General features: G+C 35.5%; 2 protein-coding genes across 2 annotated transcripts in view; both read left to right on the plus strand.

Moving 5' to 3' along the window:
- Positions 1-4,694: 4,694 nt before the first annotated feature.
- Positions 4,695-6,590, plus strand: LOC111619111. Its single transcript, XM_023360771.1, has 5 exons — positions 4,695-5,324; positions 5,391-5,438; positions 5,657-6,078; positions 6,142-6,196; positions 6,262-6,590. The coding sequence occupies exons 1-5, from the start codon at positions 5,243-5,245 to the stop codon at positions 6,555-6,557; spliced, it is 903 nt and encodes a 300-aa protein (XP_023216539.1). The 5' UTR covers positions 4,695-5,242; the 3' UTR covers positions 6,558-6,590.
- A 370-nt stretch (positions 6,591-6,960) lies between these two features.
- LOC111619119 (dynein heavy chain 5, axonemal-like) overlaps positions 6,961-22,325 on the plus strand; it is a 37,188-nt gene continuing 21,823 nt past the window's right edge. The window contains exons 1-23 of the mRNA XM_023360782.1: positions 6,961-7,146; positions 7,539-7,692; positions 7,758-7,921; positions 7,985-8,192; positions 8,257-8,418; positions 8,821-9,045; positions 9,107-9,279; positions 9,359-9,537; positions 10,938-11,125; positions 11,296-11,490; positions 11,569-11,703; positions 12,552-12,713; positions 12,794-13,040; positions 13,540-13,781; positions 17,668-17,808; positions 18,214-18,442; positions 18,509-18,648; positions 18,712-18,846; positions 19,397-19,519; positions 20,612-20,810; positions 21,178-21,287; positions 21,360-21,523; positions 21,936-21,945. Coding sequence (XP_023216550.1) covers positions 7,576-7,692; positions 7,758-7,921; positions 7,985-8,192; positions 8,257-8,418; positions 8,821-9,045; positions 9,107-9,279; positions 9,359-9,537; positions 10,938-11,125; positions 11,296-11,490; positions 11,569-11,703; positions 12,552-12,713; positions 12,794-13,040; positions 13,540-13,781; positions 17,668-17,808; positions 18,214-18,442; positions 18,509-18,648; positions 18,712-18,846; positions 19,397-19,519; positions 20,612-20,810; positions 21,178-21,287; positions 21,360-21,523; positions 21,936-21,945 — 3,648 coding nt within the window. The 5' untranslated portion in view covers positions 6,961-7,146; positions 7,539-7,575. The remainder of the gene's footprint in view (positions 7,147-7,538; positions 7,693-7,757; positions 7,922-7,984; positions 8,193-8,256; positions 8,419-8,820; positions 9,046-9,106; positions 9,280-9,358; positions 9,538-10,937; positions 11,126-11,295; positions 11,491-11,568; positions 11,704-12,551; positions 12,714-12,793; positions 13,041-13,539; positions 13,782-17,667; positions 17,809-18,213; positions 18,443-18,508; positions 18,649-18,711; positions 18,847-19,396; positions 19,520-20,611; positions 20,811-21,177; positions 21,288-21,359; positions 21,524-21,935; positions 21,946-22,325) is intronic.

A 22,325-nucleotide genomic window follows, 5' to 3' on the forward strand; every position in this document is an offset into this window, starting at 1 on the left:
TGAGAAAGAGAAATCCGTATTCAAATTTGTCTGTTACGCAACGATATAAGCTAACACAAGTAACTGAGACCGCGCGTGTATGGACTAGATTAGTGGTGCTCATGACCTCCGACCAAATAGGGTCCGTGGACATATTTGACACATCACTTATAAATGATAGAAATTGGTCTACATTTTGTATATATGGAATATACAAAATATTTATGGCCAGGTGGTGAGACGGGACATATCCAGAAGAGCTATCCCCGAAAAATGTCTTAATTTTGAGAATCTGTATAGAATTTTGATAAAGCAAGTTTATGAAAGATTATACGCACCAGATTTATAATACATAATTAATAAATTAAAATTTTGGTTTTTGAAATTATGGATATAAACTCCAAAAAGATCTATTTTTCATTTTAGGCTCTTCATCCTGTGGACTCTACAAGGGCCTTTATCATGCCTATCATGAGTTCGATCAGGATTATAATGCGAACGGTCGGGGACGGTAAGGTACGGAGCTCAACATATCCGGGATAGATTAGATCACTCTTCGAAAAATCCTTGGAGTTGTTTGCCCGGATTTCTTTCCGGGTTCCCAGAGCGGTAGTCTGACGCCTATCTCGTCAATCTAGCAACAGGCCACTGGTGAACTTCATTACATAGATATTACGTAAAAACAAAAATTAACTAAAGTAAAAACTTACAAATTCAATTTTCTGTTTGACTATCAATAGCCAGAGCTGCAGACAGCAGGATAGCCAAGCGGTTAAGATGCTCTGAAAGACCGGAATCTGATCCAGACGAGTGAAAATTCTAGGCATTTTACGGGGTATTTCGCCAGGATATGTCGGATTCCGTTCCTTACTACTCGGCTTGTCCATTACTAAAATGGTCGTCTTAGTACCCACAGGTCAGAGAGTTAAAAAAAGCCATAGCTGCTGAAAATCCTAGCTTCAATTTAATATTAATATTACACTTTAGCATATACTCAGACTCATCATTGTAAACGTTCTAGAGAATTGATAACCTGACGATGGCCTGTTGATCAGGTTGAAAGAGTTCGTTTAAAGCAGTAAAGTAGTTTCTCAGCAATATAAGGTGTTTGTATTATAATATCTATAATATAATATTACTTAATATTTTATGTTTTATATTCAAAATAATTGCAGAAATGATTGTAGTTTTATAAAAGTTTTTCCGATTTTATTAAAATTTCAAACCTATAATATTTTAGGTGCTTTAAAAATCTAGTTAACATTTCCAATGTATCTCCAATTGTTCACCATTGCCAAGATACGTTTAGAATCTTCTCGATATCCCGGAGTCAAGAACATTTTCATATCGTTGCAATCACATTTTCAGTTTCCAGTGGAATGTTTTGCACATCACATTATTTAACAACATACAAATAGACACAGTTTTGCTATACATCGTAGCTAGAAATTACGAGACGTAAATTCTAGTGAACATTATTCAGATGACCGGATGGCCAAGGTCAGCCAGGAAGGATCCTGGATCGAATCCGAAGAATTTTTGGCCTCTCTTGGATATCTCGATCATGCCATCAGACCAAACAATTATCATTTAATTTTTTTACGATGATTTTTTATATATAAGTCGGTTAACAGAGATATAAAAATGCTAGTTAATTCGGTGAAACAAACTTTTGGGCCACAAAAAAGTTTAATGTCGTAAATAAAAGAACAAAGGGTGAAGTCAATATCGAAACAAATAATTGATTTTAAATTTTACGGTGTAAAGAATAATGGTGAATCTTTATTAAATACAGTGGCATGGGATGTGATTGATAACATGAAATTTAAATATAGAAAACTCCTATGGTCGGTTCTCTATTAACTACGTAAAGTATTAAGAATTTAAAAAGTTTTAATGATTTTAATGATAATCAATGAAAATAAAAATAATCGAAGATACTTCTGCTTATTTTAAATATTCTGCAGCTAATTTTTACATCAGCCATATATTTACGATATATTAATCTTCCATGAAATCCTTTACATGTGATATCTTAATTATACAGCTTAAAAGATTTATGTTGATGTGAATTCTTTTTTAAATTTTCGTTTTATTTCCTTTATTCTCTTCACGATAAATAAATTTCCTACCATTTTGCCTGTAAGCTAAATCAATATTAATTGGAATTCTTCCACATTTAGCAGTTCTTTGCAGCTTATAAACGAATGTAAACAAAACTTCATCTTGAAAATCATAAATATTAATTAATCTTGGTTCAAACAAAATGTCATTTCCCGAATTTTTTTTAATGTTTAATACTAAAAAAAAATCTAAAACAGTCTGCCCTTGTTTTATATTAATTTTTACGATTTAAAAATCTTTTAAATTCATTCTGAAAGAAATAAATTGAATCCATTTTAAAGTATTTCTATAAATCGCTCTTATATTACTGTGTAAACAGAATATTGTTCTGATACAGAATGAAATATGGCCTTAGTTGCCTTCAACAGTAGTTCTCGATCGGTGGCACGCTAGTGTGCCATAAAATTTCAAAAAATATGTGTAGAAATGTTAATTTTTGTCTACATTTTAATAATATCTATATATTTTAATAAACAAATATTATTAAATCTCGGTTACCTGCTTAGTTTCGATGTATGAGAACCAATAATTGAATAATCTAGCGTTATAATCTTCGCTTTTTCACTGCAAAACGAAACTTTTTGCATCTTCTTCGACCGTGTTTGGTGCATTAAACGTTGACATCTTAAATTACGGATCGGCATGGATCGTGGTAAATTATATAAATAATACACAGCTACAATATCGTAGGACAATCGTCGCCACACCGTAGAACAAAATGGCGGATGCACATAATTGTATAGATAGAGATGCTCCAGTGTATACTATTGCATCTGTTTGACGTCGTTCTTAATTAAAGTTTTTATATAAAATAGTGTCATAAAAGCGTAAATTATTTAAGCAAAACGAATTTACCTTAAATAAGAACATAAGTAAATTGTCGTAGTCCAAGATAAAATTATATTTTCGTTTTAAAAAATTAATTAAACATTTAAATAAATATTAAATTTAAATTTAAATGACAATACATTTATTTTCCTCCCTAAATAATAAGAATTATTCATTCCATAAACCTGAGGAGCGTATGTTTTCTCGGAATAGAGCGCACTTTTCCATCGATTTGGCGTCATATTTACTTTTCAGTAATGATGACGTGTCAAAATGACAGGATGACGTAAAACTTTACATTATTTTGACAAGTCGAATGCATCGTTAGCGTGTGACAAACGAACGTACCTTTTTATCTCGTATTAAACCTATCAAAAACTACTTTCTTTTATTTAATTTAAACAAAGATAATTTAGATATATTCTACACTCTCGAATTTATACATAAATCTACATTTAATACGTTCGATACCACTTTATGGAAACTAATGATAAGTGTTGGAGAAGACCCATATATGGAACTGTAAATTGATTTTTTAAATTATTATTTCGCCATATTTATGTAACTAAAGATTTTTTTCTAGTGAATGAGAAACGTTTCGATTCTATCAATAGCTTCCAGACACACAGACCGACCTTCTACATCATTTTCTACACTTTCATTTGAAGTGTGATCACGCATTTCACGCGTTTATCTTCCCTTTTTCCTCCAACTTCTCATCAGATATTTATTACGGACTTACAAAATTTTTCTGCTGAATACTTTTTTTTTTATCATTCATCTAAATATACTTTAGGACCAATAGTTTACTTATACTTTATGATAGTCGTTATTCAAATCTTTATACATTTTTTATACACTTTTTGATATACCTTCTAAAGTTATGACTATAAATTCGATAAAAATAAATATTTAATTTTAATATTATTCTGATTTTTTCTGTTTTAACGTGTTTCTAAGATTGGAAACGTTGTAAATATGATGTAAACTTTTAAAAATATGGAAACCTTACGAGAAGCTGAAGAAAAGGTTTTTTTTTTTTAAATTATTAATTGAATGATTGATGAATATTTTTTTAGCGTAAATTCTACATTTTTTAATAACGAACTGACTGGATTTAATTTTAAGAAAGCCGCTTACCAATGGCCCAATGGATAGCACCATAATTGGTCGCGGGTTCGCGCCTGGCCAATGGACTGGCCACGTGAGTTTTCGGGTTTTCTTCCGGTCCCTATTTAGGTATTACTAAGAGAAGAAAATGACGTGCCAATGTGGGTCACCTTCAGTGGCCTACATTGACACGTCATCATCCATACTACTCGTGGTAATACATGGATCTATATAGGGGGCTTTTTAATTTGTAATTAAGTATTATAAATAAATGAAAAATAACGAGATGCGAATTTGTACTGAATAAAACCTGCTCGAAGACAAATATATTTCGAAAAGTATGAGCTTAACAAACGTAAAAAATTGCAAAAATCAATTCCTATTTAAAATTATGATTGTAAGAAATGGGGAAACGTGAATCTTAATATCGAATATCTCATAATTTTTTATATAAGTCGAGTGGAAATAATTTATTACTGTACTGAGCTTTTTTTGTGAGAAAGTTCATGAGAAATTTCTAAGGCATTAAATCTTGTTAGAAATATTTTGTTTCTCCTTACAATTTTGGATATATAATTCAATTTATTAAATTTTTAAATCTCAATAAACTTATTAAAATTTCTAAACAAATGAATTTGATTAATAAGAAATATTAAATTCCGAGAAAACTTTATAACTTTGGTCAGTTGGTTGTTAATGGAATAAGGCAGCTCGAGTCTTGGGCGATCTGTTCAGAGAGGTGTGACTCACGTGGGAAACTGACCCCTATATAAGTGTTATTGTCGACAAGCGAAGAAATCCAGAAAATTCAATGTTGATGGTTTGCAAATACACGACCAGGGTTTAGGGATTTTATGAACTAGTGGATCCCATAATAAAAGCTGCTAAATTGTATACAATGGGGCGTAACATATCTGAATCAACACATCCGTGAAAATTTTCGAGTTAATTGAAACTCGAACCCGAATCCTCAAAATACTAGGATGACTTTACGATCCAATCATTCGGCTCTGTAAAATTTTTGAGATTGTTTTCGAAAAACAATGGAGTGGATTGTCAAAATCATCATTGTTACAAATGTTTTGTTGTTTTTAGAAAAAACTCTAATCTCGTTTTATCGCTGTTTTCTTTAGGAAAATACTGAAAATTTAATTTTTCTCTGAAACAATTTTAATTCAGTTAACTAACTGTTTATGCAGCCATGTATCTTCGAGGCATATCTTTGTTTCTTATCGTTTTTGCAACAATTTCAGAAAATGTTTGTTTTAAATTTGTTAAGGAAGGTAAGAACAATAATAATAAAATTCATAAATGAAATTTTTATTTTATATTTATTCATTTGTTTGCAGATAATGCACAAGAAGACATTTCATCCGAATCAAAGTCAAAACGTGAATGTAAGCATATCTTATCATTTCATTAGAACTGAATTTAAACAATATACAGCATATATCCTCACGCTGAAAGGATACAATTTAAGGCCTTGTATCTTTAAATTTATTATTATTTAATGGAGGACGAAGGGCTTCTTATGTGTTATAGCTTAGGATTACAACGCGTCTAAATCTGATTCTTTATCAATTACTTTTATATCATTCGTACAATTTATTTACAGATTTCACTGAAATTTTAAAGAAATTTCAACAAAAAACTAAAAATTTAACCGAGAAACATTTACAAAATCTAAAAATTATGCCTCTATTAATTGAAATTCGATCGAGAATGAAGTTATACACCGATACATTTTGGCAATATTTTCAATGCATACCTCCATTAAACGAAATTTGTTCAGGGATGCAGATATACCTGAACACATTTTGTACACGTTTCTGGACACATATTAAGCCTCTAACGATCGAAACCCTGCATGGCATGAAGATAACAACTTACAGATTCTTCTGCATAATGGAGAAATTTAGCAAAATGGGAAAGAATCTATTCTATCCTTACGAGCACGAAGCAGAGGAAACGATTTTTGAAAAATTGTGTAATTTTTGGATCATTTCTATAATTTTTCATGTTATTCTTATCATTCTGGTAAGCTTATTTTAAAAATTTGTCCATTCTTCTATGTTGTAAATCATTTTGGTATTCTTGCAGCTTGTAAGAAATTATTTTAAGAGGGATTCTTCATTAGTTGATACGCTAAGAGAAGGTTAGTCTTGACTTTCATTTGAATTTTTTATTTCTTTTTCTTTTGTAAATTATATTTTTTAACAGGTTATACTGAAGAAATTAGTTATGGTCAACGAGAATCCATGGATAAGAACGAACAGAAGGATGAGCCAGAAGTAGGAGAATTAACAGTAGACATAGATGATCCAGAAGCAATATCAGTGATTACAGATGATGAATCGAATGCAGAAGATTTACAGGAAAACGACAAAATTGTACATGACGATTCGAAACGCGAAGAAAATGAAATCAAGTTTAATCTTTCTTCAAACCTATCTAATTTGGACGACTCATTTATATTACTAAAACTTTCTGTTTCAGAAAATCTAGAAGTACAATAGTACCTTAAATTACTAAAATATAATAAAATTAAACAAATTATTTCTTGTCATTTCTTGTATTCTTCATTTTAAAATTATAATTATAATAAATGCATTTGGATTGGATNCTACGCTTGTTGGAGAACAATAAAAACACTACACTCAACAAGCCACCAATAAAACTCAACTGCCTAACCTATAACCAAAGTCTCCTTTTAATTTGTTTTTTAAAAAAAGCGCTTGACAAACTTGCCCCGCATGCCGAAGTTGCCCCGATCTCCCCTATAGCCGAAGTAATTTTTTACTCGGATAGATCGATCCGAATGAAAAAGTACGACATCGAGGGCACTTACCGAGGCGAAGGGTAGAAATTCTTTTGACGGAATTGTTCTTTTTCGTGTCTGTTTCAGGACGTTTGTGTATCGGCCCAGAAGGAGAGAGACGTTGAAAGCAAACTGAGAAGCGTAGTGGACGAATGGCAGAATCGAAGACTGGAGTTTTCATCCTTCAAAAACAGAGGAGAACTGGTGCTGCGCGGAGACGCGGCTGCCGAAATTGTTTCGCTTCTGGAAGATAGTCTCACTGCCATCAACTCTCTCTTCACCAACAGGTGAGTACTCGATACTGCAGTACTTTATTTTACACTTTTAACAGAAATATCAGACTCTTCGCCGTCAGACCCTTCACATCTGGTCTCCACCACGAGTCCAGACAATGGTGGAAAGGTCTTCACCATTGACCAAATTATTTCGTTTTCATTCATTTTATAAACTGTGAATAAATTGTAAAATTATTCCGTCTTTTACACGCCCGAACGATTTTATTCGGTAATTAATACAAAACAAAGTATCAATAGAATCGGCCTTTACTCGGTCGATCCTATTGAAAGTGTAGACGGGATGAATATAAGCTTATATAACGATTCGTGACGTGAATATTCACGGCGTTCTTCTTGTCAGTTCGGAAACAAAAGAGAAATAACAATGGATAATCTGTTCGCAGGTATAATGCTCCTTTCCGTTCGGACATCCGGCGATGGATGACACTTTTGTCGACGGCTAACGAGGTGATGGAGAGGTGGTTGTTAGTTCAGAATCTCTGGATCTATTTGGAAGCGGTGTTCGTAGGAGGAGATATCGCTCAACAGCTACCAAAGGTTTCTTTCCTCTTTTTCGAGTTTTCTGTAGAGAATCGGCGGCTTAATGGTTCCGTTGTCAACAGGAAGCCGAAAGGTTTTCCGCGGCCGACCGATCCTGGGTCAAGATGATGGATCGCGCTCGCTTGTGTCCGGACGTCATCAACTGTTGCTCCGGCGACGATATGCCCAAGAGACTTCTGCCTCACCTGCAAGAGCAACTGGAGCTGTGTCAGAAATCCCTGACGGGGTAAGTCTTTCGCGTCACTGTTTTCACCTTCGAAACCACTTTCCGTCCTTTTCTTATACGCAGATACTTGGAAAAGAAGAGGCTGAGGTTTCCCAGGTTCTTTTTCGTGTCGGATCCCGTTCTTTTGGAGATTCTTGGTCGAGCCGGTGATTCTCATTCCGTCGAACCACACTTGCTTTCTCTCTTCGATAACACCCGGCGCCTGATCTTCGACCAGGCTTGCTACGATCTGGTGACTTACGTCGTCTCTTCCGAGGGAGAAAGCTTCCGGGTGAGTATCGATTCGACCTGTTATTCTCGAAAATTTGGTTGATGACGGAACGACTTTTCGGCAGTTAGACCAACCCGTCTTGGCGGCAGGAAACGTGGAAGAATGGTTGACCAAGTTGTTGCTGACTTCGCGCAGATCCTTACACGGAATTATTAAGAGGGCGGCTGATTCCGTCTTTGGCGGAGGCGTCAAAATTATGGACTTCTTGCGGATGAATTTGGCTCAGGTAACGTTTATTCTTTCTAGCACCCGAAATAACTCGTTTGCACCACTTTTATTTATGGCCTTTTCTGTTCACGGGAAGCCCTTTTATCAATCGTTGGATCGATCGAATCCACAATAAAGATGGCCGATTGCTGTGGTATATCTGGTAACATAATACACGTCCAATAAATATTGAACTAAGCTTAAATCGCTAATCAAAGGCACGCCAATTTCAATTCGCAGATTTTGTGAAGTCTCCGAATATTGTAATGCATCTTCATCACGGTTTCGAGTAGATGTATGGCAGAAATTTAATTCTTCGACAGTATTAACGATAGTTTCTAATAATTATGAAAATGCTTGTGATTATCCTTATAACGGCAAAAGTTTTCCCGAACAGATATTCTATATTCCTCCTTTTCAGGTTGCGCTATTGGGTTTACAATTAGTATGGACGAGAGAAGCTGAAATTTCTTTAAGTAACGCCGGAAAGAATCGGAAGATAATGAAAGATACTAACCAACTATTCCTGAAATTATTGAATGCTCTGATTGGACACACCACGAAAAACTTATCTGGAGTAGAGAGAACGAAATACGAGAATTTAATTGTTATTCACGTTCACCAGAGGGATATCTTCGACAGATTGGTAAGTACGATAAATTACCTTATCTATTATATTATTGCAATTCTGTGCCACCTTTCGACAGTGCGTTTTGAAGATAGATTCGCCTTACGACTTCGAGTGGCAGCGTCAGTGTCGATTTTACTTCAGAGCTCACGTGGATAAAACTGTCATCTCCGTCACCGATGTCGATTTCGTTTATCAGAACGAGTTTTTGGGTTGCACGGAACGTCTGGTGGTCACTCCTTTGACCGACAGGTGATCATTAATTTTTTTTCACTTTTTTCTTGTTTTTTACGCTTCGGAATCTTATTTCGATCGTCTCTTATTTTTTTAGGTGTTACATTACCTTAGCTCAAGCCCTGAATTTGAATATGGGAGGGTGTCCTACCGGCCCGGCCGGAACGGGAAAAACTGAAACTACCAAAGACATGGGAAAAACGTTGGGCAAATATGTTGTAGTGTTTAATTGTTCGGATCAAATGGATTACAGAGGTTTGGGAAGAATTTTTAAAGGTTAGTGATAAGTCAGGTGAAAAAGCAAAATGTCTGAAAATTTCTTTTTCTTTTATAATGTTTAGGTTTTAAGAAATTTCCAAAAAAATATTAAATTTAATTAATAAGTAGCGATAGACGTGTCAATTTACGCCAATTATCTGTATTTTTAAAGCAATTAATTTTATTGAATCTTTAAATAGAAGATAACTCTGTAGATTAACGATTTTTATATATAGTAAATAAAGAATAAATTTGCTGTATATTTAAAATTTACATTAGTAGTGTCTGTTAAAGACAGGTAATTAGGCATATAAAGAATGCTGTTTAAATCTAAATATACCACCTCAAAAGACGTTAACCTTGTACTGTACTGTACCTGCCAGCACGGGAGAGACGATCCTTGCATTTACGACACGGAAATGCGATCCAAGAACAAAGCCACCGATTGTTTTGTTCGTTTTTTGAACCTATTTTTCGTTAAGCGCAGGCAATGCTGTTTTTATTTTTGATCCTTAGACCTAAATTCTGTTAGACGAGCTCAGTCGCATCGGAGAGCAAGGATATTGTCACTTCGATACTTTGTATATCGAAAAAGAAGTCGTGGACTTCTACTTTTACTTTCTTGGCTCTGTTAAATATAACAGAGGAAAGTATAGCATCAATCAAAAAATGATCCCTCCTAAAATTTTATATATTTTTGGACTCACGGTACCTTGAAAAGTCGAGAAATGCAAAAGATCTATTTTTTTTTCCTGTATGTATTGATGTTAGTGTGTGTGGAGGGCACAATTTTGATCACTCTCGTTAAAGCTTAATAATTGCTGCGCTTTATGTCGAAAATTTCTGAAATTTGTAGGATGGTTTGTGTATTATGGAGATTGATGCTATTAAATTTTAATGGATAAATATCGACTCGGTGGGAAGGTAAATGGGGTCATGTGTCGTATTTATAATAGGGTTTAGGGATTAAATCATGATTTTACTCGTTATAACATTTACAATTTTTTATAAAACACTCAAACGTTTAAAAAAAAGTACTAAGTTAAAAAATTCCGAGCGATTTATGAATATTTTTTGTAAAATTTTCAATAAAGAGTCGGTGATTCGACTGTGCAAACTTCTCCAAAATCCCAACTCTCAAAATTAAGCTTTCTGCCATTTTATAATAATTAAAAATATAAAATGATTTTTAATGAAATATCGTAATAGATGGCTCCATACCCTCAGTTTTTAAATGTTGCCAAGAAAGTTAAACAAGTCGTTGCTGGATTTTCTTCATTAAACATCGCACGATATCGCTTTTAGGTATCGAACACGAAATTGAACAATAAAGGGAGTTTTCTACGAAACTTGAATATTTTCTCTTAATTGTACAGATAAAATTTTTCATTTTTACCCCACCATTTTGTTGTTGATAGGCTTAGCACAATCGGGATCCTGGGGATGTTTCGACGAATTTAACCGAATAGAATTACCGGTGTTATCCGTGGCGGCTCAACAAATCGCTATTATTCTGACTTGCAAGAAAGAAAGAATGTCCGAGTTTATCTTTTCCGATGGAGATGTCGTTTCCATGAATCCAGAATTCGGAATTTTTATTACCATGGTAGGAAATTCAAACGATTCTTAATTTAGTTTTATATTCCTAATTATAAAATAATAAAAATGCGGTTATCTAACGTTTATATAGCTTACAATTAATGCTAATTAAGCAATAAATTTAATTATTATCACTGATTATAGATGAATATTTGCTTATTGTTTCGTATCAAATAGAATCCAGATTACGCCGGTCGACAACAACTTCCCGAAAATCTAAAGATTCAATTTCGATCGGTAGCCATGATGGTCCCAGATAGACAGATCATTATAAGAGTTAAATTGGCCAGCTGCGGATTTTTAGAGAACGTCGCTTTAGCTAGAAAGTTTCATTGTCTCTATAACATATGCGAGGAACAGCTAACTAAACAGGTAACGTGTTCTTTTAACCGTTTTATTCCATCGGAAAAATTTTGTTTTCAACATTTCGTATTTGATAAATGCCGACAGATTCATTACGATTTTGGTCTGCGTAATATTCTATCAGTGTTACGAACGTTGGGTGTCGTTAAAAGACAGAATCCGCAAGATTCCGAAAGCAGCATCGTTATGAGAGTTCTAAAAAACATGAATCTATCGAAATTGGTAAGTGTCTGTTGTGTTATTTATATTTTAACGAAATCGAAATTCTTTTGTTTGTGGTTTCTTGGAAAATCCTGCGAACTATACAGCTAAATTATAATAAACTGTCTGCATTAATTAACTGGACCACTATTTTCTTTGAACCAATCTCATTAATTTCAGCTGTTCCGTTTTACGCTCTTGTTGCGTTAATAGAGGTTGTGTCTAAATTGTCTTTTCAATTTATTAGACCTGTGCTAAATTTGGCGATAAAACGTAATTCATAACGATTTATTTTGCTAACCTCGTTTTGTCGTCATTAAAACCAGATTTTTTCATACCAACGTGAAGTCGTTGTTATTTTAAGGGCGTTTTCCACGAGAAGTATCGCATAAATGCGTATTAAACTGCGTCACTGCTCGTGTTGTTCTCGGCAGTTAACATTGATATTAAAGTTTTCATTGAGAAGGTGAAAAACTATTCCAAAATATAGAATCTCAGAAGAAGAACACCAGGAGGACCAACACAAAAAGGCGTAAGGATGAACCTTGTTTTTTAAGGAAGTTTTTCTTTTCCTCTTGCGCTGACAAATACAATAATAAAACCCGTCTTCCTGACCCGTAGACATCATACTGACTGAAGAAGCTGTCTTAAACCTTCTCTACGTTTTCAGTACGCTCTGTATACATGTATTTAAGCGTACACCAATCTCACTATGAGCGAATCTCGTACGTGCCTATGTCGATACGCCTCGTTGATAGAACTCTTACATCCTCTTTCAGTATTCATTCACACATTAAAATGAGGTATAAATAAGAAGAAAAGCATCTGTAAGTTTTGAAATGATAATTAAAGCCTATTTTAATTCTTAGGTGGATGAAGACGAACCCCTATTTTTGTCTCTGATAGAAGATTTGTTCCCGGCAGTAGACCAAGATAACGAAGGTTATTCCCAATTAGATTCTCGGATTAGAGAAGAAATCGAAGCGGCTGGGCTAACCGATCACACGCCTTGGACTGCCAAAATCATCCAGGTGGGTACGAATTAGCTATAATTTTCGGTTATTTCGATCTTCTAACCGAATGGCGAGCTAAATTTTTATCGTTAAATTAGTTATACGAGACTTCCGAAGTCAGACACGGAATAATGATTTTGGGACCGGCAGGAGCTGGGAAGACCTCGTGCATTAGAATCCTGGCGAAAGCTCTCGGAACGATCGACCGGTCGGTGAAAGAGGTGAGACTCAACCCCAAAGCCATGACTGCTGCTCAGATGTTCGGTCGTCTGGACGTCGCAACCAACGACTGGACCGACGGAATCTTCTCGGCTCTCTGGAGGAAAACCCTGAAGGCTAAGAAAGGCGAGTTGACACTTTCGTTTTCCGTTGCCTCCATATATTTCGTGTGAAGGCGTGGAGTTGTTTCTGGTGAAGTAAATCAAACGATATTCGTGTTTTGAGGTTTAATTAATTGTTAGAATATAAAGAATCTTTGCACTTTCTTCAAAGTTCCAAAGTTTTCCGACATTTATACGTGTTATATTATACTTGTATATAGATATCACTGCATATAGTTGGAATAGAATAGCGAATAATCGCGATAACTCCATTGTTAAACTATTCTTTTAACAAATTGTATCGTTTCTCTATTCTTTTTAACAAGTATTCTAAACGAAGTCATTTAGAGTTATTACCTTGTCTTGACCAAGCCGTGTATTAGCAGTTTGATTTCTCAAGATTATGCGACGAATTAAATTCGGAAAACTAAATTTATGGAAGCCGTCAGAGAAAATAATATTTATATATTCTTTACTTGTATCAAATTTCCATGGAATATTTAAGCAGTGCGTTTATTTGACAGGAGAACGAACCTGGTTGGTGTTAGACGGACCAATAGATCCGGTGTGGATTGAAAATCTCAACTCGGTCCTGGATGATAACAGAACTCTAACTTTGGCTAATGGCGACAGAATACCCATGGTGGAAACCTGTAAAGTCCTGTTCGAAGTGGACCGCGTGGATAACGCTTCTCCCGCCACCGTTTCCAGGAATGGAATGGTCTACGTCAGTTCTTCCGGTTTATCTTGGAAACCGATTCTAACCGTGAGTTCCTTTTCTCCGTTTAATTGTTGATTATCTCGTCTGGTTGTATCAGAAAATTAATTATTCTGAATCGAGGCCTTTTCGCCAAGTAACTTGGCCTTTCACCCCTAGTAGGGGTTCTATATCGTTTAATACATTATGGAATTTGATAAGTGAAACATGTATTTGTATGTCACTTGAGACCCGCATTCAGAAAAGATTTCTCGTCACTGGTTAATATATATTTAGATTAAAATTGAATTAAATATATTTTATATATTTATTAACTCAATTGCCTAATGGATTTAATTTCTTTAATTATTCATAGTGTATACCTTTTCAGTATTTTGTGTTTGAAATTTTATATGTACTGTATTTATAGCTTTTACAATACATTACTTTTTTGTGAGGTGTTTCGTGTTATTTTGGGAATTCATGAAAATAATGTTAAAGCACTATCACTATTCCCTTGTCAAGATGTAATTAAAAATTACAAGAAAAATAAAAATTTATTAACACTGCATATATGGTTGACTGGGAACCACTCCATTTTTACAGACTAAGATTATAATACTACATGGTGATTATACTTAAAAAGTAGGTGTTTAAAGCTTTCTGTAAAAAGAACTATTTGGGTAAATTTCGATCAAATGCGGTTACGGGTTTCAGGAAAAGTTTTTAATTTAAAATTTCGACTATGCGGTTACGGGTTTCAGGAAAAGTTTTTAATTTAAAATTTAGCTGCTAGGGCGAAAGGATCTCACCGAATCCTGATGGATTTTGGCTGAAATTTTAGTGTGTATTAGAGTCCGAGCAGGAATTTGATATCATCTTGATCGAAGATCTGTATTTAGTGCGAACAAAGTTTAGGGGACTCTTAATTTGATGGAGTGTCTTCATTGAAGAAGGTGGTGAATCCATGTTGAATCCATGCGTAGTTATTTATCATAAGAAATGGGCCATCCACATTTCGCAACTCACGGTGACTATGGTCGCTTTAAATGGCTCATAGTTTTCAACTATTATCCTCAGTCATTGAATCTCAGCAGCCTTCACGGAGTACTCGAAAAGCTTGTCTTGCCTCACGATCGAGTGGTTCTGGTAGGCCAAGAAAACCGTTAAAGAAGCGATGGAGAATTCAGGATGCTTGTTCTGAAAAATCCATTAGGAATTTCAACCTTATCTCTGTTAGTCAGAGAAAGTTGGATTGATCTCATCATCGTAAATGAAGTTATGCTAAGCTAAATCTCAGTGAGAAACAATTGATGTGGTAAGCTGTAATGACCATCGTTTCATTGCCTTCCAGAAGGCGAATGATTTATCATTCAGACCATGTGGATACTATCAATACAAGTCGATTGACGACAATCATTCGAAATTTAGCAAATGCCTGAACGACACAATGACCGGAATAGTTTACGACTGTCATTAGGACGAAGAGGAAGACACCCAGCATATCATCTACCACTGCCCACACTACTCCAGCCAGCGTAGACGTCTCATCGATGCTGTGCTCTACTGTGGGTATCACTGGCCCTGCACTTTGGATACCTTCACCAGCAACAGCAAAGTGTTTTTTGCGCTAAAGAACTTTGCCAAGGAAANAAGTAATCAAATTCTAAAAACCTATAGTAAATCTATAATCAGTTAACAAATAATTCAGATAGCAAACAAAGTCTTGGAATGGATTATGTTCGTTAACCAATCACTCACTGTACTCTAATTAAATTACTATATTGAAAATAGGAAATATTTTTAAAATTATAATTATAATAACTGATTTTGGATTGGATTGATGCAACAAAACACACGGGCGATCTGCCAAGGGAGAAGAATATGAAACGCACCTCTTTAGGTTTCGGAATATCCAGGCCTAAATTGACTAAAGTTAAATAAATTATTTCCTGTTGCTTCTTGTATTCTTCATTTTAAAATTATAATTATAATAAATGCATTTGGATTGGATTGATGCAACAAAACACACGGGCGATCTGCCAAGGGAGAAGAATATGAAACGCACCTCTTTAGGTTTTGACACATGAAGAAAACATGGAAAACTGTACGATGCCAACCCATTGGTCAAGTGTAAACAGTTTCTACAATCAACTACCAATGCTAAGTGGTGTTATATACTCGTCATACGTCCAGTTAGGAATAATTTCACAATTCTGCTTCTCAATTCAAAAATTGTAAGAAAGATTATTAATAATAATTGCTTTCTTACAATTATTATTAAAAATCACTTTTAAAATGTGCAACAATTAAACTATTGTCAAATAAAGCGCTATTTCTCACCTTGTGGTGACTTTTAGCATCAATTATTTTTTTACCAGTAAATCAACTCAATAAAAATAATAAATTCTAAGCAATATATGTAGAAAATAATTATTTTTAACGAGCAAAAAACCATAACAGTTTTATTTATAACTGTAATAATTAAAATTAAATCATCATAGTTATTAATCATTAATCACGGAATTAAATACCCAAAAAATATATTTAAAAAATATATATATTTCTTATATAAATTATAAATATTAAAATATAACAAAATTAATAAAATATAAAAATAAAATTGAAAGAAATGCGTTAAGAGTACCCGGGATCAGTAAATAGAATAAAGTAGTTGAATGAAAAGTTGAAAGTTGTATAGTGGATGATACTTTTTTTTATCTTTCATTTTTCTAATGCTCTTTATACAAGTCATATATTATAAAAATGATTAGACCACAAGAAAATAACTTGAGAAGATTCTATCCAAACGTATCTAGTTCGATTCTGTCAAGAGACATTATATGATCTCGTATATCATTTCTTAGCATTTCCAGCATCTTCAGTCTGATCACGCATTTCAGACGTTTGTCTATACTCTTTTTCCCTTCTTCTTCCTCTTCTTCTTCTATTTGCTGTTATATATTTATTGCTGACATATAAAATTCTTCGAAAGAAAATTTCTTAGATGATTATATTTTTATTATCCATCACAAAATGTATAATGAACGAAAGCGTGGCGTTAAAGTATAGCTTAAATTCTACAGAATGAAGTGAATTTGATTATATTCTTATATTATTTAACTGCTTAAAATGTTTTTAATGTCGTAAAGTTTAATTTAATTTTTTTTAAATTTAAACATGACGTCAAACTGACTTAAAAATCTACACTACTCTGACAAAATTATATATATAATTTTTTNTTTCTTATTTTTTATTAACCCTCAATACCGAAATAATCCCGGGATCCCGGGATTGAATAAGTATAATCCCGAAATCCCGGGATTAGAAATAAGGACCGGGATCGAATTCCCTACTAGAGGACCAATGTTGAGTACAGTACATACGCAAGATAAGCAGTACAATAGAAATCTAATGGCTCGAGTTCTGTGAAAAAGTTTGTGACGAGAATGCTTTCTGTTTTCCCTGCAAATTAGTCATGAGGAAATTTAAAAAGACAAGTCTCGGTGACTGTCAAAAGACCTGATGGCAAATTAACTTCCAGTCAGGTGAAAACTTATAGGTATTCAGTTTCAGGTCTGTGCAGATCATTTGCTAGTGTTAAATAGAGAGAGAATTGTAGGAAACAGACATGAAATGGGAATTTTCGACAATAAAACAATAGTGTAGTTCATTCGCTGGGATAACTATATAAGTTTTTCTTGCTGGAAACACCTACTATTTAATTTTGATCACTCGTAGTCCTATATTGTTCCATTTTGCTATCTCCGTTGAGTGAAAACTCAAGTGTATTTTGACTCATTTGAACTATTCACGCTGTTGAGAAATTTGTTCTGATAGTTGTCTTTTACTATCAAACTTAATTTTTTAAATATTACGAAAGTGAAGATAGAATAAAGTGATTCTCGGCCAGCGATATGAATGTTGAATATTAACGTGTTCATTGATGTTACAGGCGTGGCTAAACAAGCGATCGAAAACGGAAAGTGACGTCATTGGAAAATACTTCTACGACACTTTCGAACATATTTATATTTGGACCAGTCGCAATTTGTCTTTTAAAACCATAATTACCGAATACAACGTCATAACTCAGGTATGAAATAACAATAATAATATTTATGATAGCGTGACGATATATTGTATCTTAGAAATATAGATACAGGATGTAGTGTGTATATAAGTTTATATTTTTTATATGTAGCCTATATATTATGTATATATAACAAAAATTGCTTCAAAATTCCAAAATTATCTTCAAAATTGTTATATATATAACAAAAAGAAAGCCTCATCTCGTGACCCCCTCCAAGTCTAACATTTCTAGCTCAATAATGTTTTTGGAGATATTTCAGAGGATTGATTAAAACGGCCCATCCTGTATATATATAGTATACATATTGTATTGTACAGATATTTATATACTACATTCTGTATCTTGTATCTATATAAATAAATATTTATTTATCTGATATAAAGTTATAATGTGATAATACTTTAGGCAATAACATTACTAGAAGGAATGCTGATGCAAGAATACAAAAGCGAACGGATAGAAACTACGTGGAATAAATTATATATTTTTTCTTTAATGTGGAGTGTGGGTGCCGTAATGGAAGCCGATTATCGTCGACAATTGGAATTGTACATTCGATCCAATTTCTCGTCCTTTCTTCATCTTCCTCCCGAAGATGGTTCGTCCATGTTCGATTATTGGATAGACGAATCAGGTAGCACAATTCTTAAAGTACGTGGCTGTTAAAGTCCAATCGAAATTTTAACGAATCGTTCTCTAGGAACGTGGCAACTCTGGGAAAGCCGAATGAACGGCGTTACCGACGAACTACATTGGCTGGATTACGACACTTTTCTCGTTCCCTGCGTGGACAGCGTCAGAAAGGACTACCTGACGGACGTGGCTATAGAAGGAGGTCGGGTAAGAGAAATCGTCCGATTTTAATTCGATTGGTTCCTCTTCGTTTATTTTGAAAACTGACAGAGGGCGATGCTGGTGGGCGAGGCGGGAACTGCCAAAACCACCGCCGTTCGAGCGTATCTGCAGAAACGACGGACCGAAAGACGACGCGAAGAAATCTTCGCTTTCTCCTTCGCCACCACACCCGATAAGTTTCAGGTAAGAACGACTCCGAGTCGAAGAAATGGCGGTGGAAACCGTGTCCGAACGCGATTCGGTCTTTCTCTTTATTCTCGTTACTAATTAATTTCGATTAAAAAGATCGCCTGTATAATATTATCCGGATCGTGTGAACACATAGTGTGCTTCGCTAGGTTTCGATAAGGGCAACGGTCTGTGCAAGACACGCGAATCGGTAGCAGAGGGATCGAGGCGATTTGTCGTCCGGACGGAAATCTCAGCGTGTATGTGTGGTGTGAAAAATCTGACCTTGGCAATGCACCGCTACTCATCTTAGCGACGTTCAATTCCTGAATTTTACTCGATGGTGCGAAAGCGGTCTTAATAGTCTACGATACGATACTTTTCATACTCTACAATATAGGCTAATGCCGTAAAGTTGGGAACTGGCGATAGTAATCGAGTCTAGTCGGAGTCTATACTACAAAAATAGTGCGTCAGTTCGACGTCCTCTCGCCCACGAGATACGTAACTTAGCCAGCGGCGAAAAGTCACTTTTTATTAACCGGAATTCCGATTTTTTGGATAGAAGAGAGTGGAGAGTCTGCTGGAGAAGAGGACTGGAAATACTTTGGGACCAGGAGGAGGAAAGACGTTGACCATCTTTGTCGACGACATCCATGCGCCCGGTCAGGACAACTGGGGCCACCAGGTAGGTCTTCGGTTTCTGCGCGGGAGGAATCCCAGACGTTTTCAAATATATTTTGTCAAGATTCGTAAGCACATAATGTATTGAATTAAATATCGTAGTCTCTATTCTAATCTTGCAATTCAATTAAGCGCCGCACTAACATCTGAATATAATGGAGACGTCATATATCAGGTTGTAAACGTGAAATTTAGACATTTCCAATTGTTTTCTAGAAACGACTGGAGAAAAGTTCTAGCACAACCGATGTCGATATATAAACAGCGTAACCATTGATTATTTCATCACATATTTCATTGGAAATAGACTCATCGGCAATGTCTAACAATAAGAAACTATCGACAGAACACATTCACTCGCTGTTTCTCTGTCAGTTTCAAAAGCAATCACAACACAAACAAATGCTCACGATCTCATCTGAAAGACAATCGGTGGGGACACAGTTAACAATTATATACGCTACAATTTGTCTCAATGAAACTCGAGAAACTCTATGATGGAGTTTCCGCGCTTCAATGTGAACCCCGTCATCTTTGATGATGACGTTCTCCTGCAACTGACAGGTGATAATCCATGGTGACTATCAGAGTTAGCACACACTCCAAAAATTGGCATAGTCCAACGCGATAGTACACAGAGCTAAGATGACCTAGGAAAGTTGGCCAGTCTGGGCTGAGAGGTTCTGGTTCATCCACCTTACCGCCTGGATTTTGCGCCGACTGATTAAGATATATTTTGCACCCTGCAGAATCGTATTGCCAATATACAATTAAATGATTATACCCATGTAAAAACGATGAAATTTTCGTTAAATTAACCAAGTCATTCTACGCTTACGGGATTGAAAGTTTGCAGCAATGGTAGCGAGACGTGCTTGATATTTCAAAATGTCTAAATTTCATCTTTAATGCCTGATATAACTTTACCGTTATATCTTTTGATCGTCAAGTTGAGAAAATTGTACATTTGTCTCCTGTCCGAAAACTTTCGTTAGGGGTTCCGTCCCAAGTTTTCACGAAAGCGCGAAATCTCTCTTATTCGCGAACCTCGCGGTAGCAGAATATTCCGAGTAAAGACAAAAGGACACGTCGACAGGCTGTCAACGAGATTCTTCGACAGACGATCGAATCCGGAGGCTTCTATAGTCTAGATCGTCCGGGAGACTTCCTCCGATTAGTCGACGTGGGATTCTTGGCCGCTTCACGAAGCTGTGGCGTGACGCCTCGACTGCTGAGACACTTCCTCCTCTTCGATTGTGTTCAACCCACCGACGACTGCCTGGATCGCGTTTTCGGTAAGTCTTCGCATTTTCTATTTTTTTTTTACCGACGCCCCGTTTGTCCCTCTAAGAAGAATGAGATTTCCTGGCTGATAACCCGACCGAGCTGTTTCCTCGGGCGAAGAACTCTGCCGTTCCGCTAGAATCTGATGGAAAAGAGTTTATTCCCTTAATTTTTTTTCTAATACCGCAAAAAATCCGTTTTTCGTATTAAAATATTTCCGCAAACGGAAGAAACAGTTTTGAATTTTCGGCCGTTTCGTCCATCTACAGGAAGAGGATGGTTTCGGATCAGGATTTTCATCCAAGACGTCTTTTTCAGACTTGAGGAGGAGCGTCGTTCGTCGACTAACTCTTTGCGACTTTTGGAATTTTTCCGCAGGTGCAGTGGCGCATTCCCACTTCAATTCCGGGAATGGCTTCTCTTCGGAGGTTCGACAGTTGGCGGAACGACTGGTATCCCCAACGCGAGCACTCTGGAGGGAAATGAAGGTGGGTTTCGTTTCGAGAATTCGGGTTCTTTCGAGAGGACGGCGCTTAATCTTTTTCTTCCGCGGCTAACAGGATCGAATCGCTCCAGTTCCCGGCTATTTTTTCCGCTCTTTGGAACCGGGAGACCTTAGTCGAGTGTGGAAGGGAATGGTTGAAGCCCGGTCGCGGGTGGTGACCGACGGCGGAGTTCTACTTCGTCTGTGGACACACGAGTGTCGTCGAGTACTGGTCGACGGGTGAGTGCCTTTTTTCGTTACTCCTTCCGGAATACGTGACGCGTTCCGACCACACGTCCTTCTTTCCGTTTCGATTCTCGCCTCCACCGCGTCACGGTGTCGCGAATTAGGTATACTGAGGTTTCGTGTCCTCGTGTCCACCCTCGCTCGTCGAGTCGTCAAGTTGTCTTCGAGTATTTAAGGTTAAGGTACGCAGACGTATCTTAATCCATACATTCTTAAGTCTTGACGAAGCTAACTCGCGAATATAAATATACCTGCGATGAGCAAATTTTCTTGAAAAATACAAACACGTTATGCGGCAAATTACCATAATCATAATATGATAAAAAATAAAAAGGAATGTTTTAGTATTTTTCTAGTAGTAAAGGCGTAATAAATGGATTAATGTGGAAATAAAACTTCCCCGAAGAATCTCTGTGGTATTATACACGAGGGTCGATTGATAAATAATGATAAATGTGTCTTATACAAAAATCTAGTAACGAGTTGCGTAATTTTCCTGGCTATTGACATTTTATTTTAAAAATAGCATTTATATTATTAATCACAATAAATAAAATTGTTTTTTAAAATTTTGTTTTAAAAAACTTTTTATATTATTAATACATAACTATAGTATGCCAAAAAGTTTAATTTTTAGAGTAGGGTTGAGTTTTATTAAAAGTACAGTCGACCCCCCCTATAACACTGTTGATTATTCCGTTTTATATGAATTCCATGTTGTACGAGTCACTTAGATTTTACAAATACGTGTGCCGGGCTGTAAACGGCTCACGTATTTGTAAAATCTAAGTGACTC

Source organism: Centruroides sculpturatus, unplaced genomic scaffold (genome assembly GCF_000671375.1).
Source record: "Centruroides sculpturatus isolate CEXI.00-Female unplaced genomic scaffold, Cexi_2.0 scaffold87, whole genome shotgun sequence".
Taxonomy (NCBI): domain Eukaryota; kingdom Metazoa; phylum Arthropoda; class Arachnida; order Scorpiones; family Buthidae; genus Centruroides; species Centruroides sculpturatus.